Raw genomic sequence first — 22,619 nt, 5'->3', positions numbered from 1 at the left:
AGTTTCTAATAAGGCGATTTATACAAAGCCTAATCAGGAGTGTGAGGACCTTAAGGCCAGGTCTAGGGCACTGGTGCCCTTCCACTTTCTGGATGAGTGTGTGAGGTCCACACCAGGTACAAGATTTAAGGGCACCCAGCTTCTGCCCTTTGGTTTTACTGAGTGGGCTCTAACGAGCTCCAGCTGCTCCTCAAGTTATGCTGGATGGCGCTATATCCTGAAAAACCCATTGTTAAGTTGAAAATATCATTTTTTGACTTAGGATATTTTCAACTTACGATGGCCTTATCTGGATGCAATCCCATCAGAAGTCAAGGCCTGTGCTGATGCCTACAGCTTTCAGACCACTGTAAAGTCACAAAATCAAATCACAGGTCAAACCACTGTAGGTCAGGGGCTGTTTGTAATCAGTCAGATTAACAGGAAGCCTAGTACATGCAAGTACTGTACTTTCCACACAGTGTCAGTGAAGCCCGGGGAACATCAATACGGTCTCTGCTCTCCGAGTAGCTTAGACAGCGAAGTCAGACAAGCTCTCATGCTGCTGATATAAAGCGCGGCAGGAGATGAGAGGAGAGGCCATCCTGCATTAGGCTCTCAAGAAGCTTAATGGCAAAAACGGGACTTGCCCCTTTTTTTTGGACACAGTCTTGCGCTGTCACCCAAGCTGGAGAGCAGTGGCATGATTACAGCTCGCTGCAGCCTCAGCCTCTTGGACTCAAACAATCCTCCCGCCTCAGCTTCCCAAGTAGCTGGGACTACAGGCGTGCACCACCATGCCCAGCTAATTTTTGCATTTTTTGTAGAGACAAAGTTTCACCGTGTTGTCCAGGCTAGTCTTGAACTCCTGGGCTCAAACAGTCCTCCTGCCTCAGCCTCCCAAAGTGGGAGGCCACTGAGCCTGGCCCTAAGTCTTAAAGGAACCCCACCTCTGTGCTCCAAGTTTCCTTGGACAGGGAGGCAGAGCTTCTGTTTTCCTACATAAATGGGGCTGGGGGCAGAGAACAACCTTTCTTTTTATTTTATTGAGACAGGGTCTGGCTCTGTTGCCCAGGCTGGAGTGCAGTGGCGTGCTCATGGCTCACCGCAGCCTCAACCCGGGCTCAAGTGATCCCTCTCATCTTAGTCACCCAAGTAGCCGGGACTACAGGCGAGTTACCACACCCGGCTAATTTTTGTATTTTTTGTACGGACAAGGTCCTGCTATGTTGCCTTGGCTGGTCTCAAACTCCTGGAGGCTTAAGCAATCTTGACTTCTCAAAGTGCTGGGATTACAAGCATAAGCCACTATGCCCGGCCCAACCCTTCTTATTCTTGGAGGTGAAACTCAAAATGCTTCTTCTCCCTACATATCTTTAATCCTTTGGTCCTACATCCCATGGCCCTGCAGCAGTGGTCTGTTTTTGTTGTTGCTGTTTTTTTTTTTTTTTGAGACAGAGTCTTGCTCTGTAGCCCAGGCTGGAGTACAGTGGTGCAATCTCAGCTCACTGCAACCTCTGCCTCCCTGGTTCAAGCAATTTTCCTGCCTCAGCCTCCCGAGTAGCTGGGACCACAGGCGGGCAGCCACCACGTCCGGCTAATTTTTCGTATTTTTAGTAGAGACGGGGTTTCACTGTGTTAGCCAGGATGGTCTTGAACTCCTGACCTCGTGATCCGCCCGCCCCAGCCTCCCAAAGTGCTGGGATTACAGGCGTGAGCCACCGCGCCTGGCCCAGTAGTCTGTTTTTTTTTTTTTTTTTTTTTAAATCATAAAACAATTCATTTCACCTGCAACATTACTAGTTTTCACAAGTGCCTCCCACACTGGGTGGCGGCCTCCAAGCTGGGTTTGGAGATAAAGTAACAGATGAGACACAGGCCTCATCTTCACAGAAGGAGCACAGACTTGTCTGGGGCATTGGGGGGTCCTTAAGGTCACAAAAGATGGGGAAGCTGCTTCGATCTGCAGGAAAGGAGATGGATCAGGAGTCTTCAAAGAAGAAATGATGCCGAGCAGGGACTCCGGAGTGAACAGTGTGAGCCTGCTGCATGGCAAGGGCTGGAACGTTTGTGGCTGGGGCACAACACTTGAGATACCTGGGTACCAACAACTCCACGGGGACTGCATGGTCCCAGGGAGGACATGGCAGGAGGTAGGAAATGCTCTTGTTCTCTACAGCACCTCTTCCAAATCCTCACCTCTAAGCGAATGCCCCTAGGCTTCCAGGCGCTCTGGGCCGTGCCACTGAAGGCTTACCAGGCTCGCTGTCGATCTGGGTCAGCACATCTTCGATGGAGTCCCCGTCATTCCTCAGGCTCTCAGGGTCTGGTGGGGTGTAGCCATGACAGCGGCACCAGTGAGCAATGTGCTTGGTTTTGAGGGGAGTCAGGTGGTGAAATCTCGGATTCTTCTCCAGGATTTCTTGTAAGACTTTTCGCATTGTCATTGCTCTTTGCCACTTAAAAAAATTTTTTTTTGGAACCATAATCAAATCCTTCCACTTAACACAACTACGTTATCATGCAATCATAAATCACCATCCTAACTTAACCTGTTAGAATTTTTTTTTTTTTAAGAAAAAACACCTGATTGTGTTACTCCCCACTTAAAAAAAGGAGAACTTCTACCGGCTCCCTAATGCTTATAATTAAAACAGCAACTCCTAGGTTTGGCCCTTAAAGATTTTTACCTGGTCTCAACCTAGGACCTCCCACTTCCCTCCTACCCCAACTTTCCCTAAACCGACCACAGCACCTTCTCATTGTAAGGACTCAATACGCAAGTTCATTTAAAATTCTGAAACTCAGAAAAAGAGTTAGAAACTGTGAGGGATGTTTCTACCAGTGAAGGAAAAGAAGGCAGGCCTGAAAGTTGGCTGGATACAGGTCTTTGAAAAATGAGACTTCTTTAACTGAAGAAAATCTTCTGCATCAAATATTTCAACAAAATATGCTGCAATCTGTATCTCTGTTCCCTAAGAAAAGGTTTCTGCAGGCAGCCAGAATGAACAGGCAGACGTGGGTTACCTCAGCGGCTCTCCTTTTTCCAATGTTCCAGCCATAGTACTGCTCCACAGACTTTGCAGAAAAGCAGCTGGCATCTTCACCTAGAATGCACATACCCAGCAAATCCTGAGTAAAGCTCTTACGATTCCAATCACATATCATTTGCTGGAGGCAAGCCAGTCACTTCTTCAGACCTCTTTATTGCATGTATGTTGCTTACTGGGCAAGATGCAGCCTAACACAGGAGGGCGTCTCCTCAGAAGAGAAGGCGTCCTGTCGTGTGTACTCAAAGCAACACACCTTCTTGGGAACTTGGCTTCTTTGGTGGAGAAGGTAATCACTGCCACAGGCTATTGAAGTCTGTGGGACTGGCGCTCCACTAGGAGCCCTGGACCTGCCATTAACTCACAAGGTGGCCATGGTAGATGGTGTCTCACTTTGTTGCCCACAAATCTCAGCTCACTGCAACCTCTGCCTCCCGGTTTCAAGCGATTCTCATGCCTCAGCCTCCCGAGTAGCTGGGACTACAGGCATGCACCACCATGACTGGCTAATTTTTGTATTTTTAGTAGAGATGGGGTTTCACCATGTTGACCAGGCAGGTCTCGAAGTCCTGACCTCAGGTGATCTGCCCACCTCAACCTCTCAAAGTGCTGGGATTACAGGCGTGAGCCACTGCAACCAGCTTGGTTTTCTTATCTATAAATTGAGAAAGCTGGGAAGATAGTATCTGAACTACCTTCCGGCTCTTGTATTCTGTATTTTTAAGGAGAGAGAAAACTCTGTGTGTGTGTGTGTGTGTGTGTGTATGTATGTGTGTGTGTATATATGTGTGTGTGTATATACGTGTATATATATACACATATACACATACACACACACAAACACGTATATATGAGAGAGATTTTTTTGTTTGAATTTCTTCTGTCAGGCTGGGAAACTGTCATCAAAAGTTTATTCTGAGATACATCAAAATGATCCCCCAAACTTTACCTTAGAAAGAGAGACTACCGCTTTGCTATTACAGTTGGAAAAAATAAGTAGGTGGTCTGTACCTGGCGTACGTGTTCAAAGCCCTACAAATCTGAGTGGTGTGGAGGCTGCCCCTGGCTTCCCTCTGAGTGTGCATAGTGGTCTTGCCCATGAGCATGCTCCTGTGTCCGCAGGCTGCTGGCCCCTCAGCAAGGGTTATTGATTCTATCAAAACAACTGGGGCTGAGCAGCAATTTACTCAATCTAGCTAACGATGGGAGTGACACAGCACACCACTTTGGGAGGTCTTAAAAACTGTGCATTTCTACAGTGTGCAATACTGAGTTTCAGAGGAAAGATGAATGGTCTTAGAGTCAAACAGAACCAGGTTTGTATCCTGTTTCACCACCCATGGCTCTGTGATCTCAAGCAAGTTATTCAACCCTGTTTATCCTCAGTTTCCTCATCTGTAAATGCAGATGACACCAGCTACCACACAGGAGGCTGGGATTATATGAGACAGTGAACGTACCCAGCCTGCACAGGACCTGGTACACTGCAGGCAAACACTAAATGCTTTCCTCACTCATAAACGCCAAATGCTAATACAGAGTTTTAACTGCATACAAAACAATTTATGATTTACATATGAAAAATGTAAAACATTCCTTCTAAAGAACAACACAGTAAAAAGAATAAAAAACTAACTGCATATGAATTCTAAAACCCTTGCAAATGAGCTGTATCTCTAGCTGAAACCTTATAAGGTAACTGCCATTATCAATATTAATTTACAAACCCAAGTGATTTCAGTTGACTCAATACCTTAAATTCACGGCTTTAAAAAATGCACCCCTATATTCAGTGTAATTGTCTTACTTTTTGCAGTGATTAATGGAATCTTCTTTACTACTGCTGTTAAGAGTTGCTGGATAGTCTCTAAATGGTCTATCCTGAGAGGGATAAAAAAAAATAAGGCAATAAATTAAATACATGTAGCAGTTTCTATAGCCATATATATGCCATATACTTAATGGATATATTCCATTCTGAGGGAATTATAATGTAAAAACATCATATTAACATGTCTTTCCTTCCATAGATTACCTTCTTTGTAAAGGAAAGGTGTTCTATGCTTAAAAAGAAAATGTCAAGACTAAATAAGATCCCAGGAATGGAAGATTATGCGCGTATTACAGACAGTTAATCTACACCTTAAAATTAAATAGCAATATAATCTTTTTGCAATGTGACTGCTACTAGGGGAGAAAAATTCTGTATGCCCATCTTAGGGTTATTACAGTTCACGCCTCCATCTACCATATTAAAGGGCTAAGTTTCTATTGTCCCCAGCGGTTTGAGATACTTAAAAGTAGCTGGTCAGAAGTGGCTTCCTGATTTAGAAATTACGAAACCTCAGAAAGCATTTTAGAAGAAGCAAAGAGTGTGTATAGCCCATGAAGAGGCAGCTAAGATTAGGCAGGCGTGTGGACACCCAGTCACAAAGCACGTATACACCTGAGTGATGGCAACAGGAGAAATTTTGCGCCCAGGGGCTCAGCAGAGAAAGCCCACGTTGGCAACCTCAACTGAAGGGAGGTCTAATCCCATCTGAGGCTTCTAAGGCTACAAATCAAGTGCCACCTCCAGTCACACCACTGTATAAAATGATGACCCTCAGCTGTGCATCACTTGTCCACTACACAGGCACAGACAGTTCCTCCCATCAAGGGCTTAGAGCTACACACACAACTCTGCACATACTCAGCTGTCACAGGTGTGACAAACACCCAAAGCGGAATTCCTTTAGGAAAGATTGGAAGAATTACTTAATGACATAGTTTCCCAGCTCAGAACTTTCTTCTGTTTTCACTGCTGTCTGACCCTCCTGAGAGAGGCAGCTCGGCCCAGGTGTTTCTGGTTCAGTCTTCACTACAAGGCAAGAGCAACAAAGAGGCAGCTGTTAGGGGTTAGCAGTGGAAGGACATGTGCAGGCACAAACAAAGCTCCTGCAGTGAAGCTCAGCAAGGAAACTGCCACTCCAGCTGTTGTGGGGACACAGCCAGGGGACTGAGATGGCTCCTATCATCCCAGGGTCATCAGACAAGGGAAGAACTGTTAGCCTGGGTCTCAGGGGGGACAACTCCAGCCTCATGACAGGGCGGGGGCAATAAAATGGCTCCTCAGATATTTCTTAAAGGGCCACCCATACTGCTGTGTAAGATCCCTCACCCCCTCCCCACACATGTGATTTAACAATGCTACATTGAAGTACAATGCTGGTTTGTTCTAAAGTTCTAATATTGTGACCTTTCCAATATCATCTCTCCAGCTAGTTTATCAACTTGCGGCATTATCTTAGCGTTCTGAGACACAAGGCAGAAAGCAAAAATCAGATCGCCTGTGCTTGGACACTGATGTTATCAATGTCAGCGTGTTGCTCTAATCCACCGTGCTATCCTGATCTACTCTTGTGGGCGGAAATGTCTCCCACTGCCAGCTCGCCAAAGTCTGGCCCCTACCTAAACCTCCTTTACCACAACTATAGTCCCCAAATGAGTCCCTCTAACTTGCCACTTCTCCAAGGGGGAAGCTGAGTCTTTGTCTCTCCTGTGCCCTTAATCTGGCATACCCCCTGACTCCCCACAGCTAAAAAACCTCCACTCTTTTAAAGTCCAGGTTATAATCCATGGTCAATACAAAGTCTTGCCCTTCTCCACACCCCCTGCCAACCCTGATCAGACATCCCAAACTGCAATATTTCAGCAATCATTTCCCTGGCCACATGTCTTGTGTTTATCAATGATTGCTTGCTGTCTACAGCAATTCTTTTCAACCTTATTATAAATTTATTAAAGGGTAGAAATGATCCTTTATACATCTCTGTGTTTCCCTCAATGTTAAGTCTACCATATGAGTATTTAGGACACATTTGCCAAGTGGTTGATTTGCAAATGCTGAAAATTCAAAAGATTCAGATTATGGTAATGTCCTGCATAAAACTTCTGGACATCAGAAGAGAACGTGAACGACAACAAAAAAGATAAACAACAAAACTTCTGGACAAGAACTCTGTGAGATCCTATGTACCTTTTGCAACAGCCGCTGGAGCAGAGCTGGGGACAACTGGAGTTGGGGCAGCTACAGGCAGAATGGCAGGTGGCTTGCTGGTAGAAAATGACTGAACCACTAAAGGGAGAAAAGGAGGGAGGGATATAACAAATACAGAGATTATTTTTAATGAAGGTGATCTAACTCCCAGGTGATAACCCCACATGAGACGAACAGCACACAGACAACTTGAGGACAACAGGAATTGCAAAGTCCCTTTTTACTAGTGGGTGATTATTAGGTATGAGGGTAACTGAGGTATATCTTCAACTGTAGAAACAGGAGCCTGTCACTAAACTAAGAAAGTAACAAGCCAGGCCAGGCACGGTGGCTCACGCCTGTAATCCCAGTACTTTGGGCGGCCAAGGCAGGTGGATCTTCTGAGGTCAGGAGTTCAAGACCAGACTGGGCAACATGGTGAAACCCCGTCTTTACTAAAAAAATACAAAAATTAGCCAGCTACTCAGGAGACTGAGGCATGAGAACTGCTTGAACCCAGGAGGCGGAGGTTGCAGTGAGCCGAGATCTTGCCACTGCACTCCACCCTTGGCGACAGAGCAAAACTCTGTTTCAAAAAAGAAAGGAAAGGAAAACAACAATCCAATTAATGTAAATTCTTATAAACACTTAAAATATTCCCCCTTCAACTCAACTTTAGATAAGGGCAGCTATTTAGAAGCCAACGAACATTTGGGTTTTGAGTCCTGGCGTTGGAGCCCTAGCATTCAAGGTGCAGGGAGTACCGTGATAGCTGAAGGGTGGCTGTACATGGGCAGAGCAGTCACCACCTGGTAAATGCTGAGATACGTGGAAGCGGCCACAGCACAGAGGCCCATGGGCAAGGCACTCACCTTTATTCACAGGCATCAGGATCGTCTGCACCCCTCCAGACGTGTTTACGCTGAGTGGTTTGAGCTGGCTGGGAATCGTCAGGACTGCCTGCTGGGGACTGGCTTGGCTGGAGTGAATCTTTAACAGTCCTAGAACAAATTGGAAGACAAGGCCACGTTGAAGGTCAGGTGCGTCGGGAAAGTCCCTTATCCTCTGTGCCACCCATATTTTGTCATGGAGGAAGTTACCTTCCAGTAAACAAAAGAGCGAGAAGCAGGAGGCAACGGATGCTGTGGATTTCGCAATAAAACATCGGCATGACAATAATTGTTTATTTATTTACTTTTTGAGATGGAGTCTCGCTGTGTCACCCAGGCTGACACGATCTTGGCTTACTGCAACCTCTGCCTCCCAGGTTCAAGTGATTTTCCTGCCTTGGCCTCCCAAAGTGCTAGGATTACAGACATGAGCCACCGTGCCCAGCCCCTATTTATTTTTATTTTTAGAGACAGGCTGTCGCCCAGGTTGAAAAGTGCAATGGTACGATCATAGCTCACTGTAACCTTGAACTCCTGGGCTCAAGCGATCCTCCTGTCTCAGCTTCCAGAGTAGCTGGGACTACAGGCATGCCATGACACACAGCTAATTTTTAATTTGTTTCTGTAGAGATGGGGTCTTGCTTTGTTGCCCAGGCTGGTCTTGAAACTCCTGGCCTCGGGCGATTCTCCCACCACGGCTTCCCAAAGCACTGGGATTTTTTTTTTTTTTTGAGTCGGATCTCGCTCTGTCGCCCAGGCTGGAGTGCAACGGTGCCATCTTGGCTCACTGCAACCTCCATCTCCAAGGTTCAAGCGATTCTCCTGCCTAGGCCTCCTGAGTAGCTGGGATTACAGGCACGTGCCACCACGCCCAGCTAATTTTTGTATTTTTAGTAGAGACGGGGTTTCACCATGTTGGCCAGGCTGGTCTCGAACTCCTAACCTCAAGTGATCCACTCACCTCAGCCTCTCAGCTGGGATTACAGGCATGAGCCACCGCACCTGGCCAGCAATGGGATTATAGATGTGAACCACTGTGCCTGGCCATAATGATGGAAAGTATCCTTGTACCACAACCATGAAGTAACATATTTTTGCTAGTAAAAAGGATAAAAAGTCACCCAAAATCCTACCGCAGAGATAATCAATACTAATGTTTTCAGATAGTACTCTTCCATGTTTGTTTTCTATGACAATTTGTTTTGCACATAGCTCTGATGTGTACAAAATTTTGGATTTTGTACACAGTTCTAGATATAAAATTCTGTGTTTTGATGTCAAACATTGTCATTATCCTACTTAAAAACCTATGCTGGCTCCTGACTGCCTAAAACATATTTCCAAAATTAGCTTCAAGCATTCAAGGTCCATTTTAATCTGGTCCCAATGTATGCACATCTCCTTCCCACTGTCCCTACGTATCTAGTATGTCCATCTGTCTACACACCACACCTCATCATTTCCTAGCTCTGTGCAGCCCTTGTTTTTCAAACATCAGATGTTCTCTATGGTTTTAGAAAGGATCACTTTCTCTCATTTTATTTTAAAGGTGATTTCCATATTCCCATTTCCATGTAAAACTGTTCTAGGCATTCAGAGGGCCACTTAAAAAATCACAAAGGGCCTTTACTGTGAAGGAGTATACAAGGCACAAACAATACAAACACGTTTTAAGAAATACTTAAAAACAGTGGTCAGACATGGTGGCTCACGCCTGTAATCCCAGCACCTTGGGAGGGCGAGGCAGCTGGACCACCTGAGGTCAGGAGTTCGAGACCAGCCTGGCCAACATGGTGAAACCCTGTCTCTACCAAAAATACAAAAAAAATAGCCGGGCATGATGGCAGGCGCCTGTAAAACAAGCTACTTGGGAGGCTGAAGCAGGAAAGCCACTTGAACTCGGGAGGCGGAGGTTTCAGTAAGCCAAGATCACGCCACTGCACTCCAGCCTGGGCAATAAGAGCAGAAACTCCGTCGCGGAAAAAAAAAAAAAAAAACCCAGCATCAGGAGCTAAAGATACTTTAAGGCATCGGAAAGCAGCTGGTCTGAGCTAAGGAAAGGAATAATCTTAAATACTTTCTAGAACAAGGCCTTAAATAAACAAAATCTTTCTTTGGAATAGAAGAGTGTTAAATCAGTCAGGTAGTAATACTTCCTGAGACATGATGTTGAGGAGTTTAACAACGATCTGAAGTTTCCATATTTTTATGCATGCTGACCAGCTGACAAGTTAAAAAGTACTAAAAGGCTTATATAAACATAGCCAACTCCCATTCCACCTCCCTATTTTCATCTAGTTCCCTGCTGGTATCTACTTTAATCCCTTTTGGTTCTTTTTATTAATATTTATCTCAGTATATGTAAAAGAATGTGTAGGGCCAGGTGCAGCGGCTTACACCTGTAACCCCAGCACTTTGGGAGGCCAAGAAGGGAGGACTGGTTGAGGCCAGGAGTTTGAGACCAGCCTAGGCAACAAAGCAAGACCCCGTCTCTAAAAAAAACCAAACAAAATTAGTCCCGTGTAGTGGCATGCCCCTCTAATGCCAGCCACTTGGGAGGCTGAGGTGGGAGGACAGCCTGAACCCAGGAGTTCAGAGGCTACAATGAGCTATGATCACGCCCCTGCACTCCAGCCTGGATAACACAGCAAGACCCTGCTCTAACAATAAAACAAAAATAATTTAAAAAGGAATGTATTCATTATAGGCCTTGATTCATCAATTTTTAATTTCACCTACTGATTTACTATTAGGGTAGTTGGTTTTGTTTTTTTTGTTTTGCTTTGTTTTGTTTTTTTGTTGAGACACTGTCTTGCTGTCACCCAGGCTGGAGTGCAGTGATGCAAGTGATCATGGCTCACTGCAACCTCGACCTCCTAGGGTGAAGTGATCCTCCCACCTCAGCCTCCCGAGTAGCTGGGACTACAGGCACAACTACCACACCCAGCTAATTTTTTTTTTTAAGAGATGGGGTCTTGCAGCATTGCCCAGGCTTGTCTCAAACTCCCAGGCTCAAGCGATCCGCTTGCCTTGGCCTCCCAAACTGCTGAGATTACAGTTGTAAGCCACAGCAGCTGGCCCCTAGATGGGGTCTTCAGTGGCTTCCCCCAGAGTCAAAGTCAAATCTAGCCCCTAGATGGGGCCCAGAAAAGGTATAAAAAGTTCCCCCTTTAAGGCACTTATATACCCTTTCTTCCCTATACAGATATTCTCTTACAATGGTTGATTGGAGTTTTTTACTTTGGCATAGTATGAAAGTCACAGGCACTCAGTAGAAACTGTACCTCTCTTGTGATGCTGGGCAGTGGCAGCGAGCCACAGTCCTTGGCCAGTCATGCATTTTTTTCCATTTAGAATATTTTCACCTTACGGCCAGGTGTGGTGGCTCACGCCTGTAATCCCAGCACTTTCGGAGGCCAAGGTAGGCAGATCATGAGGTCAGGATATGAAGACCATCCTGGCTAACACTGTGGAACCCTGTCTCTACTACAACTACAAAAAATTAGCCGGGCATGGTGGCAGGTGCCTGTAGTCCCAGCTACTTGGGAGGCTGAGGCAGGAGAATGGTGTGAACCCGGGAGGCAGAGCTTGCAGTAAGCCAAGATCGCACCACTGCACTCCAGCCTGGGTGACAGAGCACGACTCCGTCTCAAAAAAAAAAAAATTTTCACCTTACAACAGCTGACTGGGACTAACCCCATCCCATATTTCAGGAATGTCTTTGGAGAGGGTACACAGGAAATACATTTCAAACTTTGCCTGTCAGAAATAGTTTTACCCTCACTCTGTAATGAGCTCCTTAACTAGAGAATTCTAGACTGAAAGTAATGTTCTTGCATTTTGAAAAGCAGTAGTATGCTAGCTTCTAGCACTGCCACTGAGAAGCTCAATGATAATGTAATTTCTGAAATTTTCAATTTCTTTACCCTGTGCCTTTTGAAACTGGCAGTTCATGCCCTTCACTTCTGGGAAAGATCCTTGTCTGGCCAGAGCTCCCTAATACATCACTAAATTTTCTTTCTTAGTATCTACTTCCTGGTCCATTCCCTGCTTCCACCTCGTGCCCCAGAGCTTACTGTCAATACTACACCAATGATCCTGTTAAAAGGTAAGGCAGACCATATTCCACCTTAGCTTAAAACCCTTCAGTGGCTTCCCCCAGAGTCAAAGTTCCAACACCCCACACAGGCCCTGTGTGCTCTGACGGAATCTTCTCGTGCTCTCTCCCTTGCTCATGCAGCTTCTGTCCCAACGAGACCTTGTTTAACGCAGTTTATGATGCACACAAAAAACTTAATTGAAAAACTGCTAGTTATAAGTAGGAAACAGTTTGATCCTTTTATGAAAATGTGGGCTGGGTGCAGTGGCTCACGCCTGCAATCCTAGCACTTTGGGAGGCCGAGGCGGGTGGATCACCTGAGGTCGGGAGTTCGAGACCAGCCTGATCAACATGGTGAAACCCCATCTCTACTAAAAATACAAAAATCAGTGGGATGTGGTGGCACATGCCTGTAATCCCAGCTACTCAAGAGGCTGACACAGGACAATCGCTGGAACTCAGAAGGCAGAGGTTGCAGTGAGCCAAGATTGTTCCACTGCATTCCAGCCTGGGCGACAAGAACAAAATTCCGTCTCAAAAAAAGAAAGAAAGAAAATGTGATATGGAAAGTTCCAGCAGCAGCAGCATCTTAGGAAACTAGAATTTACAGCAGGGAGACTTCATCTACTACATGCCAAAAACATGATCAGAAAAGAGACAAGGGAAGGGCATTCATTATTATAATAATTCCTTTTATTTCTACAATTTCTACTCCAGTGTCCAACACAGGGCCTCAAATAAAACATTCAGTTAGTAGAGAACAAGCACTCCCTATACTAGAAGTTGGTCGATTTTAACAGGGAGGTAGAAATCAAGAGAAAAATATAATCAGCCTTAATTTTTTGTTCTCTATCCAAAAAACAAGACATGAGGGGCTTGGTATGGAGCCACATATGAATGAAGTAATAATAGTAATAACAACAACATCCACAGCCTCTTATCCAAAGGCAGTAAGGGGTGTGTCTGCACGCGTGTGTGCATGCGTGCGTGTGTGTGTGTATCTCGGTGATATTCAGTTTTTCCGGTAGACCAGTGCCAGCCGTATGCTGGCTGGTATCAATCTGCAACAAGATAATAGAGTAGAAACTTTAACAGTTTGATAGTGCTGCGACATTTTAATTATATTTTACAGAAGTATCTATCTGTATCAGATCGTAGAAAAACAAAACCAAAACTGATCATTCAAGTTTGAGAAGCAAAGCCGTATATATTATCAGCTTTCTGGCAGCTGAGACAGTATGATGTAATCAAACACATCAATATTCTATGGCAAAACACACAAATATTCACATTAAATAATATAAACATGCTGTCAATGGAGGTCTAATTGTGCCCCAAAATTAGTTATAAAAAATAAAATCTCTGGCCAGGCATGGTGGCTCATGCCTGTAATCCCAGCACTTTGGGAGGCCGAGGCAGGTGGATCACCTGAGGTCAGGAGTTCAAGACCAGCCTGGCCAACCTGGTAAAACCGTCTCTACAAAAATTAGCCAGGCATGATGGCAGGTGCCTTTAATCCCAGCTACTCAAGAAGCTGAGGCAGGAGAATTGCTTGAATCCGGGAGGCAGAGATTGCAGTGAGCGGAGATCATGCCACTGTACTCCAGCCTGGGCGACAGAGCAAGACTCCATCAAAATAATAATAATAATAACAACAACAATAATAATAATATAATACAATACAATATAATCTTGCAGCCATAAAAAAGAATGAGTTCATGTCCTTTGCAGGGATATGGATGAAGCTGGAAACCATCATTCTCATCAGCAAACTAACACAGGAACAGAAAACCAAATACCACATGTTCTCACTCGTAAGTGGGAACTGAACAATGAGAACAGTTGGACACAGGGAGGGGAACATCACATACCGGGGCCTGTCGGGGGGTGCGGGGCAAGGGGAGGGAGAGCATTAGGACAAATATCTAACGTATGCAGGGCTTAAAACCTACATGATGGGTTGACAGGTGCAGCAAACCACCATGGCACATGTACACTTATGTAACAAACCTGGACGTTCTGCACATGCATCCCAGAACTTAAAGTAAAATTTAAAAAAATAAAATCTTTGGTTTTCACAGCTTTTGGGATTTTAGAATTGCAGATAAAGGATTATGGACTAACAACAAAAACGATGACACATGATAATGGCAGAGGCAATTGTTTATATAATGGCCACTATACACCAGACAGTATTCTAAGCACAGATATATTATATATTACTAACCCATTTAAACCTCTCGACTTCATGAAGTAGGTATTATTATCAATCTCATTTACAGCTGAGAAACTGAAGCAAATCACTTCCACTAGCCCATCTGGTCTTAGGACGCGTGCTCTGTTACTCAGAAGCAAAAGGTACACTTTTCTGAGGCCCTCTAGTGCAGGCACAAAGACACCATAGCTGTTACCGGATCTCCAGCCTATCATTCTAACACTAGCCAACATAATAACTAATGTTAAAAATTATGATTTGGAGTCACCAAGGCTAAGATATATTTTATATACTTTGTTTATGAAAGCAAAGAAAGCTATACATTTTATAGTGAATTCTATTCAACACTGATTATAGGAAAAAAGAAATTAGTACTTTAAGGAAAGCAAACTCTTGGCTCTCTGCAAAATTACATTATAAAAAAAACTAAAATACCTAGTAGGGTTCTGCGTGGCTAAGGTTTTATTATATCATTCAAAAATTCAAATAGTAACTTTCAAATGATAATTTAAAGTCTCAGACAAAATCTGATATGTAGATTTTTAAACAAAAATAATTTATCTAAAAAGTAGCTGTTCAAAAAATGCTGCTGGATTAATTACTTTTAACAATTTATTATACAAAATATTGCTTAAGACCCTCCAAAAAATAGCTGGGCACAGTGGCTCACGCCTATAGTCCCAGCACTTTGGGAGGCCGAGGGGGGTGGATCACCTGAGCTCAGGAGTTCGAGACCAGCCTGGACAACATGGTGAAACCCCATCTCTACCAAAAACACAAAAAATTAGCTGGGTGTGATGTGTGCCTGTGGTCCCAGACACTCAAGAGGCTCAGGTGGGAGGATGGCTTGAGCCTGGAAGGCAGAGGTTGCAGTGAGTCAAGAAACTGTGATATTGCGCTCTAGCTTTGGCAACAGAGTGAGACGCTATCTAAAACAAACAAACAAACAAACAAGATCTTCCAAAAATATTCTAGCCCTATGACAGAAAAGAGAGAGAAATAATATCACAATGAAACTCACCTGATACTGTGGCTTTCCCAGAGATGGGGTTTGGTGTGGGCACGAGGGACGTGGCGCTGACGACGGTGGGGGTGGCAGCCTTGCAGGTTCCCACGGTGGTCTGGCTCACACACACTTGCGGCTGCCCAGAAGTTTTCGTTACAGAACTGACCGTAGATGAAGACATGGGAGCCATTCCCTCAGACTGCTCACCCATGGGGCCAGAAACAACACAATTCAGGAAGGAAGTAGAGTGAGTGACTAAGAACAGTGATGGCCACACAGCACACACACTAAGTATCATCTATTAGGTGTTAGTGACTACTTAGTAAATGCCATACCATTTAAAAAAGATTACTTCTGTAGTTCAATGGTTCCTGTACTTTTACATTTCATGGACCAAGAAAATTTAAAAAACGTAAAACAAGGAAGTATCATAGGGTGATCATATTTTTTAAATTCACCACCTATTATATCCCTTTATATATATATATATATTTTTTTTTTTTTTTTTTTGAGACAGAGTCTCGCTCTGTCGCCCAGGCTGGAGTGCAGTGGCGCGATCTCCGCTCACTGCAAGCTCCGCTGCCTCCTGGGTTCACGCCATTCTCCTACCTCAGCCTCCCTAGAAGCTGGGACTACAGGTGCCCGCCACCACACCCGGCTAATTTTTTTGTATTTTTTTTAGTAGAGATGGGGTTTCACCGTGTTCGCCAGGATGGTCTCGATCTCCTGACCTTGTGATCCGCCCGCCTCAGCCTCCCAAAGTGCTGGGATTACAGGCGTGAGCCACTGCGCCTGGCCTATATCCCTTTATAAAAGGCAATTTCATCACCAAAAAATTAGGAGGACATATTCTCAGAATATACACATGGACTAAAAATGAGCTTTATTAAGAATACGTGACAATGTTTAAAGTCTGTCACTTCATTCAACAAACATCTACTGCATGGCCGGCATAATGGTTAAGTGCTAAGGCTCTGAGATAAAAGCTACCACGGAAACAGTCACCTAAGTATGATGATGCTATGGCAAGCACAGGCAAATGTCACCAATACAACCAAGAAGAAAGGTACTGCTTCTGCCTAGGAATAGAAAGGGGAGGGTACAGGGAACAGCTTCAGGTAAAACATCAGGCACTTTAGGGGAATCTTCCAGATTCAAGACAGAGAAAGGGAGAGATGCCAGGGTTTCTTGGCAAAGGAGAGTATGTAGAAAGTTGGTGAGGCATGAAAGAACACTGTATGTTCAAGGAACTGCAAAGCAGAGTGGTATGACTCGTGAAGAGGCACAGGAAGAGAAGCAGCAGCTGCAGGAGATGAAGCTTGAGAAGTCAAGTCACATCATTCAAGTCTGTGGGCTTCCAAGACAGCTGAGAGATGGTTTTTCAATAAATGTTTCTAGGCCAACTGGATATTTACATTAAAAAGAATAAAGTTTGGTGTCTACCTCACACCATGTACAAAAATTAATTCGAGTGGCTGGGAACGGTGGCTTATGCCTATGGGAGGCCAAGGCGGATGAATCACGAGGTCAGGAGATCAAGACCATCCTGGCTAACACCGTGAAACCCCATGTCTACTAAAAATACGAAAAAAAAAAAAAAGAAAAAAAATTAGCTGGGCAAGGTGGTGGGTGCCTGTAGTCCCAGCTACTTGCGAGGCTGACGCAGGAGAATCGCTTCAATTCGGGAGGCAGAGGTTGCAGTGAGCTGAAATCGTACCACTGCACTCCAGCCTGGGCGACAGAATGAGACTCCATCGCTTTAAAAAAAAAAAAAAAAAAAAAAAAAAAAAAAAAATTAACCCAAATGAATCTGAAACCTAAATGTAAGAGCTAAATGTATAAAACTCTTAGAAGAAAACACAGGCTTGAATTTTGTGGCTTTGGATTAGGCAAAGGTTTTTCAGATGTGACATCAAAAGAACAAGCAATAAAAGAAAAATAGGTAAATTGGGACTTTTATTAAAACTTGTGCTGGGAAAACTGGATATCTTTATGCAGAAGAATGTAACTAGACCACCTAGCTCTCACTATGCAATCAAAATGGATTAAAGACTTAAATCTAAGACATCAAACTATGAAACTACTACAAGAAAACATTAGGGAAACTCTCCAGGACATTGGTTTGGGCAAAGATTTCTTGAGCAATACCTCAAAAGCACAGGCAACCAAAACAAAAATGTATAAATGGGATCACATCAAGTTAAAAAGCTTCTGCACAGCAAAGAAAACAATTAACAAAGACACAACCCACAGAATGGGAGGAAATACTGGCCAACTACATACACATCTGACAAAGGATTAATAATCAGAATATACAAGAAGCTCAAACAACTCTATAGAAAAAAGTCAAATAATCTCATTTGAAAATGGGCAACAGATCTGAACAGACATTTCTCAAAAGAAGACACATAAATGGCCCAACAGGCAAATAAAAAAATGTTCAACATCATTAATTGTCACAGAAACACAAATCAGAATTATAATGAGAAATCATCCCACCCAGTTAAAATGGCTTTCATCCAAAAGACAGGCTGGTGAGGATATGGAGAAGAGGGAACCCTCGTGCACTGCTGGTGGGAATGTAAGTTAGCACAACCACGATACAGAACATACAGAGGGTCCTCAAGAGACTGAAAATAGAAATACCATATGATCCACATCCCACTGCTAGGTATGTACCCAAAAGAAAGGAGATTAGTATACGAAGAGCTATCTGCACTCCCATGTTTATTACAGCACTATTCACAACAGCCAAGATTTGGAATCAACCTAAGTGTCCACCACCAGGTGAATGATAAAGAAAATGTGATACAGATACATGATGCAATATTATTCAGCCATAAGAAAGAATGAAATCCTGTCATTTGCAACATGGATAGAACTGGAGGACGTTATGTTAAGTGAAATAAGCCAGGCACAGAAAAATACATTTCACATGTTCTCACTCATGTGTGGGAGCTAACAATGAAAACAACTGAACTCATGAAGACAGAGAAGAATGGTGGTTACCAGAAGGTGGGAAGGGCAGCAGCAGGGAGGGAGGAAGTGGGGATGGTTAATGGGTACAAAAATATAGTTAGAAGGGATGAGTAAGATCTAGTATTTGGGCCGGGCGCGGTGGCTCAAGCCTGTAATCCCAGCACTTTGGGAGGCCGAGGTGGGTGGATCACGAGGTCAGGAGATCGAGACCATCCTGGCTAACACGTGAAACCCCGTCTCTACTAAAAAAATACAAAAATTAGCCGGGAGCGGTGGCGGGTGCCTGTAGTCCCAGCTACTCGGGAGGCTGAGGCAGGAGAATGGCGTGAACCCGGGAGGTGGAGCTTGCAGTGAGCTGAGATCCGGCCACTGCACTCCAGCCTGGGGGATAGAGCGAGACTCCGTCTCAAAAAAAAAAAAAAAAAAAAAAAAAAAGAGATCTAGTATTTGATAGCACAACAGGGTGACCAAAATTCGCAATAATTTCTTATATATTTTATAGTAACAAAGAGCAGAATTGGTTTTAAAAAAAGATAAATGCTTGAAGTGACAGATATCCCAATGACCCCGATGAGGTTATTACATGCTGTACGCCTGCATCAAAACATCACGTGTACCCTGTGAATATCTACACTGATTACGGACCCATCATAATTGACATTTTTTTAAAAAAGGAATGAAAACCAAAATTAGAAACTTTTGTTTTTAATTAGCTGGGCACAGTGGTGGGCATGGTTTAATTAGCTGGGCATGGTTCAATACTATCAGTAAGTGAAAAGACAGCTCAGAGTACAAGAAAATTTTTGCAAATCTGGTAAGAGACATATCTAGAATACATAAAGCACTCCTATACCTCAATGATTAAAAGACAACCAACTAAAAAATGGGCAAAGGATGTAAATGGATAAAAGATATACAAACAGCCAGTAAATACATGAAAAGATGCTCAATATCATTAACTATCAGGGAACTGCAAATCAAAACCACAGTAAGACACTAGTTTACACCCACTACAATGGCTATAATGAAAAAAAAAAAAAGGACGAGAACAAGTTTGGGTGAGTTTGTGGAAAAACTGGAACCCTCGTATATTGCTGGTGGAAATCTAAAATGATGTAGCCACTTGGGAAAACAGTTCAGCAGTTCCAGAAAATGTTACTGTAGGCTGGGAGCAGTGGCTCACGCCTGTAATCCTAGCACTTTGGGAGGCTGAGGCGGGCAGATCATGAGGTCAGGAGATCAAGACCACTCTGGCCAACACGGTGAAACCCTGTCTCTACTAAAATACAAAAAATTAGCCAGACGCGGTGGTGTGCGCCTGTAGTCCCAGCTACTCAGGAGGCTGAGGCAGGGGAATTGCTTGAACCCGGGAGATGGAGGTTGCAGTAAGCTGAGATCTCGCCACTGCACTCCAGCCTGGCGACAAGAGCAAGACTCCATCTCAAAAAAAAAAAAAAAGAGTTACCATATAATCCAGCAATTCCATCCCTGGGTATACAGCCAAGAGAAATAGAAATGTGTTTATACAAAAACCTGTAGACAAATATTCACCGCAGCATTATTCAAAAAGTAGAAAATAATTCCAGTGCCCATCAACTGATGAATGGGTAAACAAAATATGGTATATCCATCAAACTGGGTATTATCCAGCCACGAAAAGGAAGGAGTACTGATGCAAGTCACAACATGGATGAACTCTGAAAAGTAACGCTAAGCACCAGAAGAGACCCAAAGGGCATGTTCTATGACTCCCTTTATATGCAATGTCTAAAATAGGCAAATCCAGAGAAAGATAGTAGGTCAGCGGTTGCCTAGAACTACAGAAGGTGGAATGGGCGTGAGTGCTGATAGGTACTGGGCTTCTTTTTGGGATACAATATTCTGGGATTAGATGATGGTAATGAGAGCTGCACAACCATGTGAATGGTAACAAGCACTACTGAACTGTATACTATAAAATGGGGACTTCTATGGTATGTGAATATTTCTTTTTAAAAAAAAAAAAAAAAAAAAAAAAAAGCAATAGTTCAGTATTTTAAAAAGGCCCACTGGTGTGCCTACTGGACATCTTCTGTGTATTTATACCACCTTCATGTTTCATTAGGATTCTCTACTGACGTGCTATTTCTCACCTGTTGTGCAGGACCATTTGCTGAGAGGGCCACAGCTGGGGAAGTGGCAGTTGTGATAACCCCTCCTGCTACTCTCAGCATTGTGGTTCCAGGCTTTGAGAGCTGTGAGGTGGCTGGCACAGTCTTCAAGGTGCTATCGGATATTTTCATTAGAGATGCCTGTCCTCCATGAGCTGCCTGCAGAAACAAAATGGGCAGAAATAATCATGTTGCCTGGGATAATAGACATAACTCATTCCTTACTGACAGTTGAGATATGCCCCAAGAATTGGAGACCAGCCAGGAAAGTCTTACCAATCGAACCCACATGAGGTGTTTATGCACCTTTCTAACAAGCTCCAAATTTTATGACCTTTCACTTATAAATATCCCTTTACCCCAATATAAAACAAGTAAAGAAATGCAATTGCAAGTTACTATTTGGCAGCAGTGTCTTCAAAGATAATAGGTCACTTGTTTTCAAAATAATTGATTACAACGTACTCTTAAATGTACGTATAATCTTTAAACGTGAAAATCAACCCTAGATGGGGCCAGATTTAAATGGGTAAGTGAATGGTCTTCTAAATTAGATATAGGCTTAGCATTTTAGTACTGGAGAACCACTTACAAATTATGTATTTCTTATTTTTTTTTTTTGGGCTGGAGTGCAGTGGCGCAATCTTGGCTTACTGCAACCTCTGCCTCCCCAGTTCAAGCAATTCTCCTGCCTCAGCCTCCGGAGTTGCTGGGACTACAGGTGCACGCCACCATGCCCAGCTAATTTTTGTATTTTTAGTAGAGACAGGGTTTCACCATGCTGGCCAGGATGGCCTTGATCTCTTAACCTCGTGATCCACCTGCCTCAGCCTCCAAAGAGTGCTGGGATTACAGGCATTAGCCACCAGACCTGGCCTTTAATTTTTTTTTTTTTTTTGGTAGAGACAAGGTGTCCCTATGTCACCCAGGCTGGTCTCAAATTCCTGGGCTTAAGTGATCCTCCTGCCTCAGACCTTCAAGGTACAGGGATTACAGGCATGAGCTACAGTGCCTGAACCAGGGAATGTTTTAAGAGTGATAAAACTGGGCCGGGCGCGGTGGCTCATGCCTATAATCCAGCAGTTTGGGAGGCTGAGGCGGGCGAACTACCTGAGGTCGGGAGTTTGAGACCAGCCTGACCAACATGGAGAAACCCCATCTCTACTAAAAATACAAAATTAGCCGGGGGTGGTGGCGCATGCCTGTAATTCCAGCTACCTGGAGGCTAAGGCAGGAGAATCGCTCGAACCTGGGAGGCGGAGGTTTGCGGTGAGCTGAGATCGTGCCATTGCACTCCAGTCTGGGCAACAAGAGCGAAACTTCGCCTCAGGAAAAAAAAAAAAAAAAAAAAAAAAAAAAGAGTGATAGAACTATCCTATATCTTGATTGCGATAGTGGTTGCATGAGTATAAAACTCATTGAACAGTATACTTATGATTTATGCATTATTTTGTTATATCTTAAAGGATGCGGGGCTAAAAGGAAAAAGCATTTAAAGCTTTGAATTTTCTTGAGCCTGGTTTGGGTTGTTTCCACAGGTTTTAATAAGAAGTACTGTTGGGATGGTTAATTTTATGTCAACTTGAGTGGGCTGGGGGATGCCCAGATACCTGATAAAATATTATTTCTGGAAGAGACCAGCATCTGAATCACTAGACAGAGTAAAGAAGATCCGCCCTTGCCAACGTGGGCAGACATCATCCAATCTGTCAAGGACCTGAATAGAACAAAAAGGCGGACAATGGGCGAATTCTCTCTCTCTTCCTAAGCTGAGACATCAATCTTCTCCTACCCTTAGACATCAGAGCTCCTGGTTCTCAGGCCTTCAGACTCCAGGACTTAATGCCAGTGTGCCCCTCACTCCCATCCCCGCCAGTTCTCAGGCCTTTGTAATCAGACTGTATCACACCACTAGCTGTCCTGCTCTCCAGCCTGCTAACAGCATGTCGTGGGACTCCTTGGTCTCCATAATCACATGAGCCAATTCCCGTAATACATTTCCTCTTAGTATCTATATATTATATTTGTTCTGTTTCTCTGGGGAACCCTAATAAAATTGTCATTTGTATTAACAGCTAAAATCATCCATAATTTATTTGGATTTTTTTGACCAAAGAATTTAGAAGAGTATTTTAATTTTCAAGTTTTTTGGTTGTTATTGATTTGACTTTTTTATTGAGTAACAGCATGAAGCACATTGGATGCTACTTTTGAAATATGCTAAGAGAGTCTC

The 22,619-nt window shown here is 43.8% G+C and overlaps 1 protein-coding gene across 10 annotated transcripts in view; it reads right to left on the bottom strand.

Annotated features, from left to right (window-relative positions):
• The window catches only part of LOC126948402 (kelch-like protein 24), a 172,850-nt gene that overhangs the window by 5,418 nt on the left and 144,813 nt on the right, over positions 1 to 22,619 (bottom strand). For 8 of the 10 annotated variants that reach the window (XM_050780153.1, XM_050780155.1, XM_050780154.1 and 5 more), the window contains 8 exons: positions 20,369 to 20,545; positions 15,273 to 15,456; positions 7,920 to 8,048; positions 7,048 to 7,146; positions 5,787 to 5,889; positions 4,837 to 4,910; positions 3,007 to 3,086; positions 2,237 to 2,438 (listed from right to left, as the gene is read on the bottom strand). In XM_050780153.1, the coding sequence (XP_050636110.1) occupies positions 2,237 to 2,438; positions 3,007 to 3,086; positions 4,837 to 4,910; positions 5,787 to 5,889; positions 7,048 to 7,146; positions 7,920 to 8,048; positions 15,273 to 15,456; positions 20,369 to 20,545 (1,048 nt within the window). Of the gene's footprint in view, positions 1 to 2,236; positions 2,439 to 3,006; positions 3,087 to 4,836; positions 4,911 to 5,786; positions 5,890 to 7,047; positions 7,147 to 7,919; positions 8,049 to 9,737; positions 13,098 to 15,272; positions 15,457 to 20,368; positions 20,546 to 22,619 lie in introns of those variants that run through there. The other 2 variants (XM_050780158.1, XM_050780159.1) reach the window with 2 other exon arrangements.

Source organism: Macaca thibetana, chromosome 2 (assembly GCF_024542745.1).
Source record: "Macaca thibetana thibetana isolate TM-01 chromosome 2, ASM2454274v1, whole genome shotgun sequence".
NCBI classification, from domain to species: domain Eukaryota; kingdom Metazoa; phylum Chordata; class Mammalia; order Primates; family Cercopithecidae; genus Macaca; species Macaca thibetana.
The sequence above is the reverse complement of the archived record's forward strand: the minus strand, read 5'-3'. Positions and strand labels throughout refer to the sequence as shown.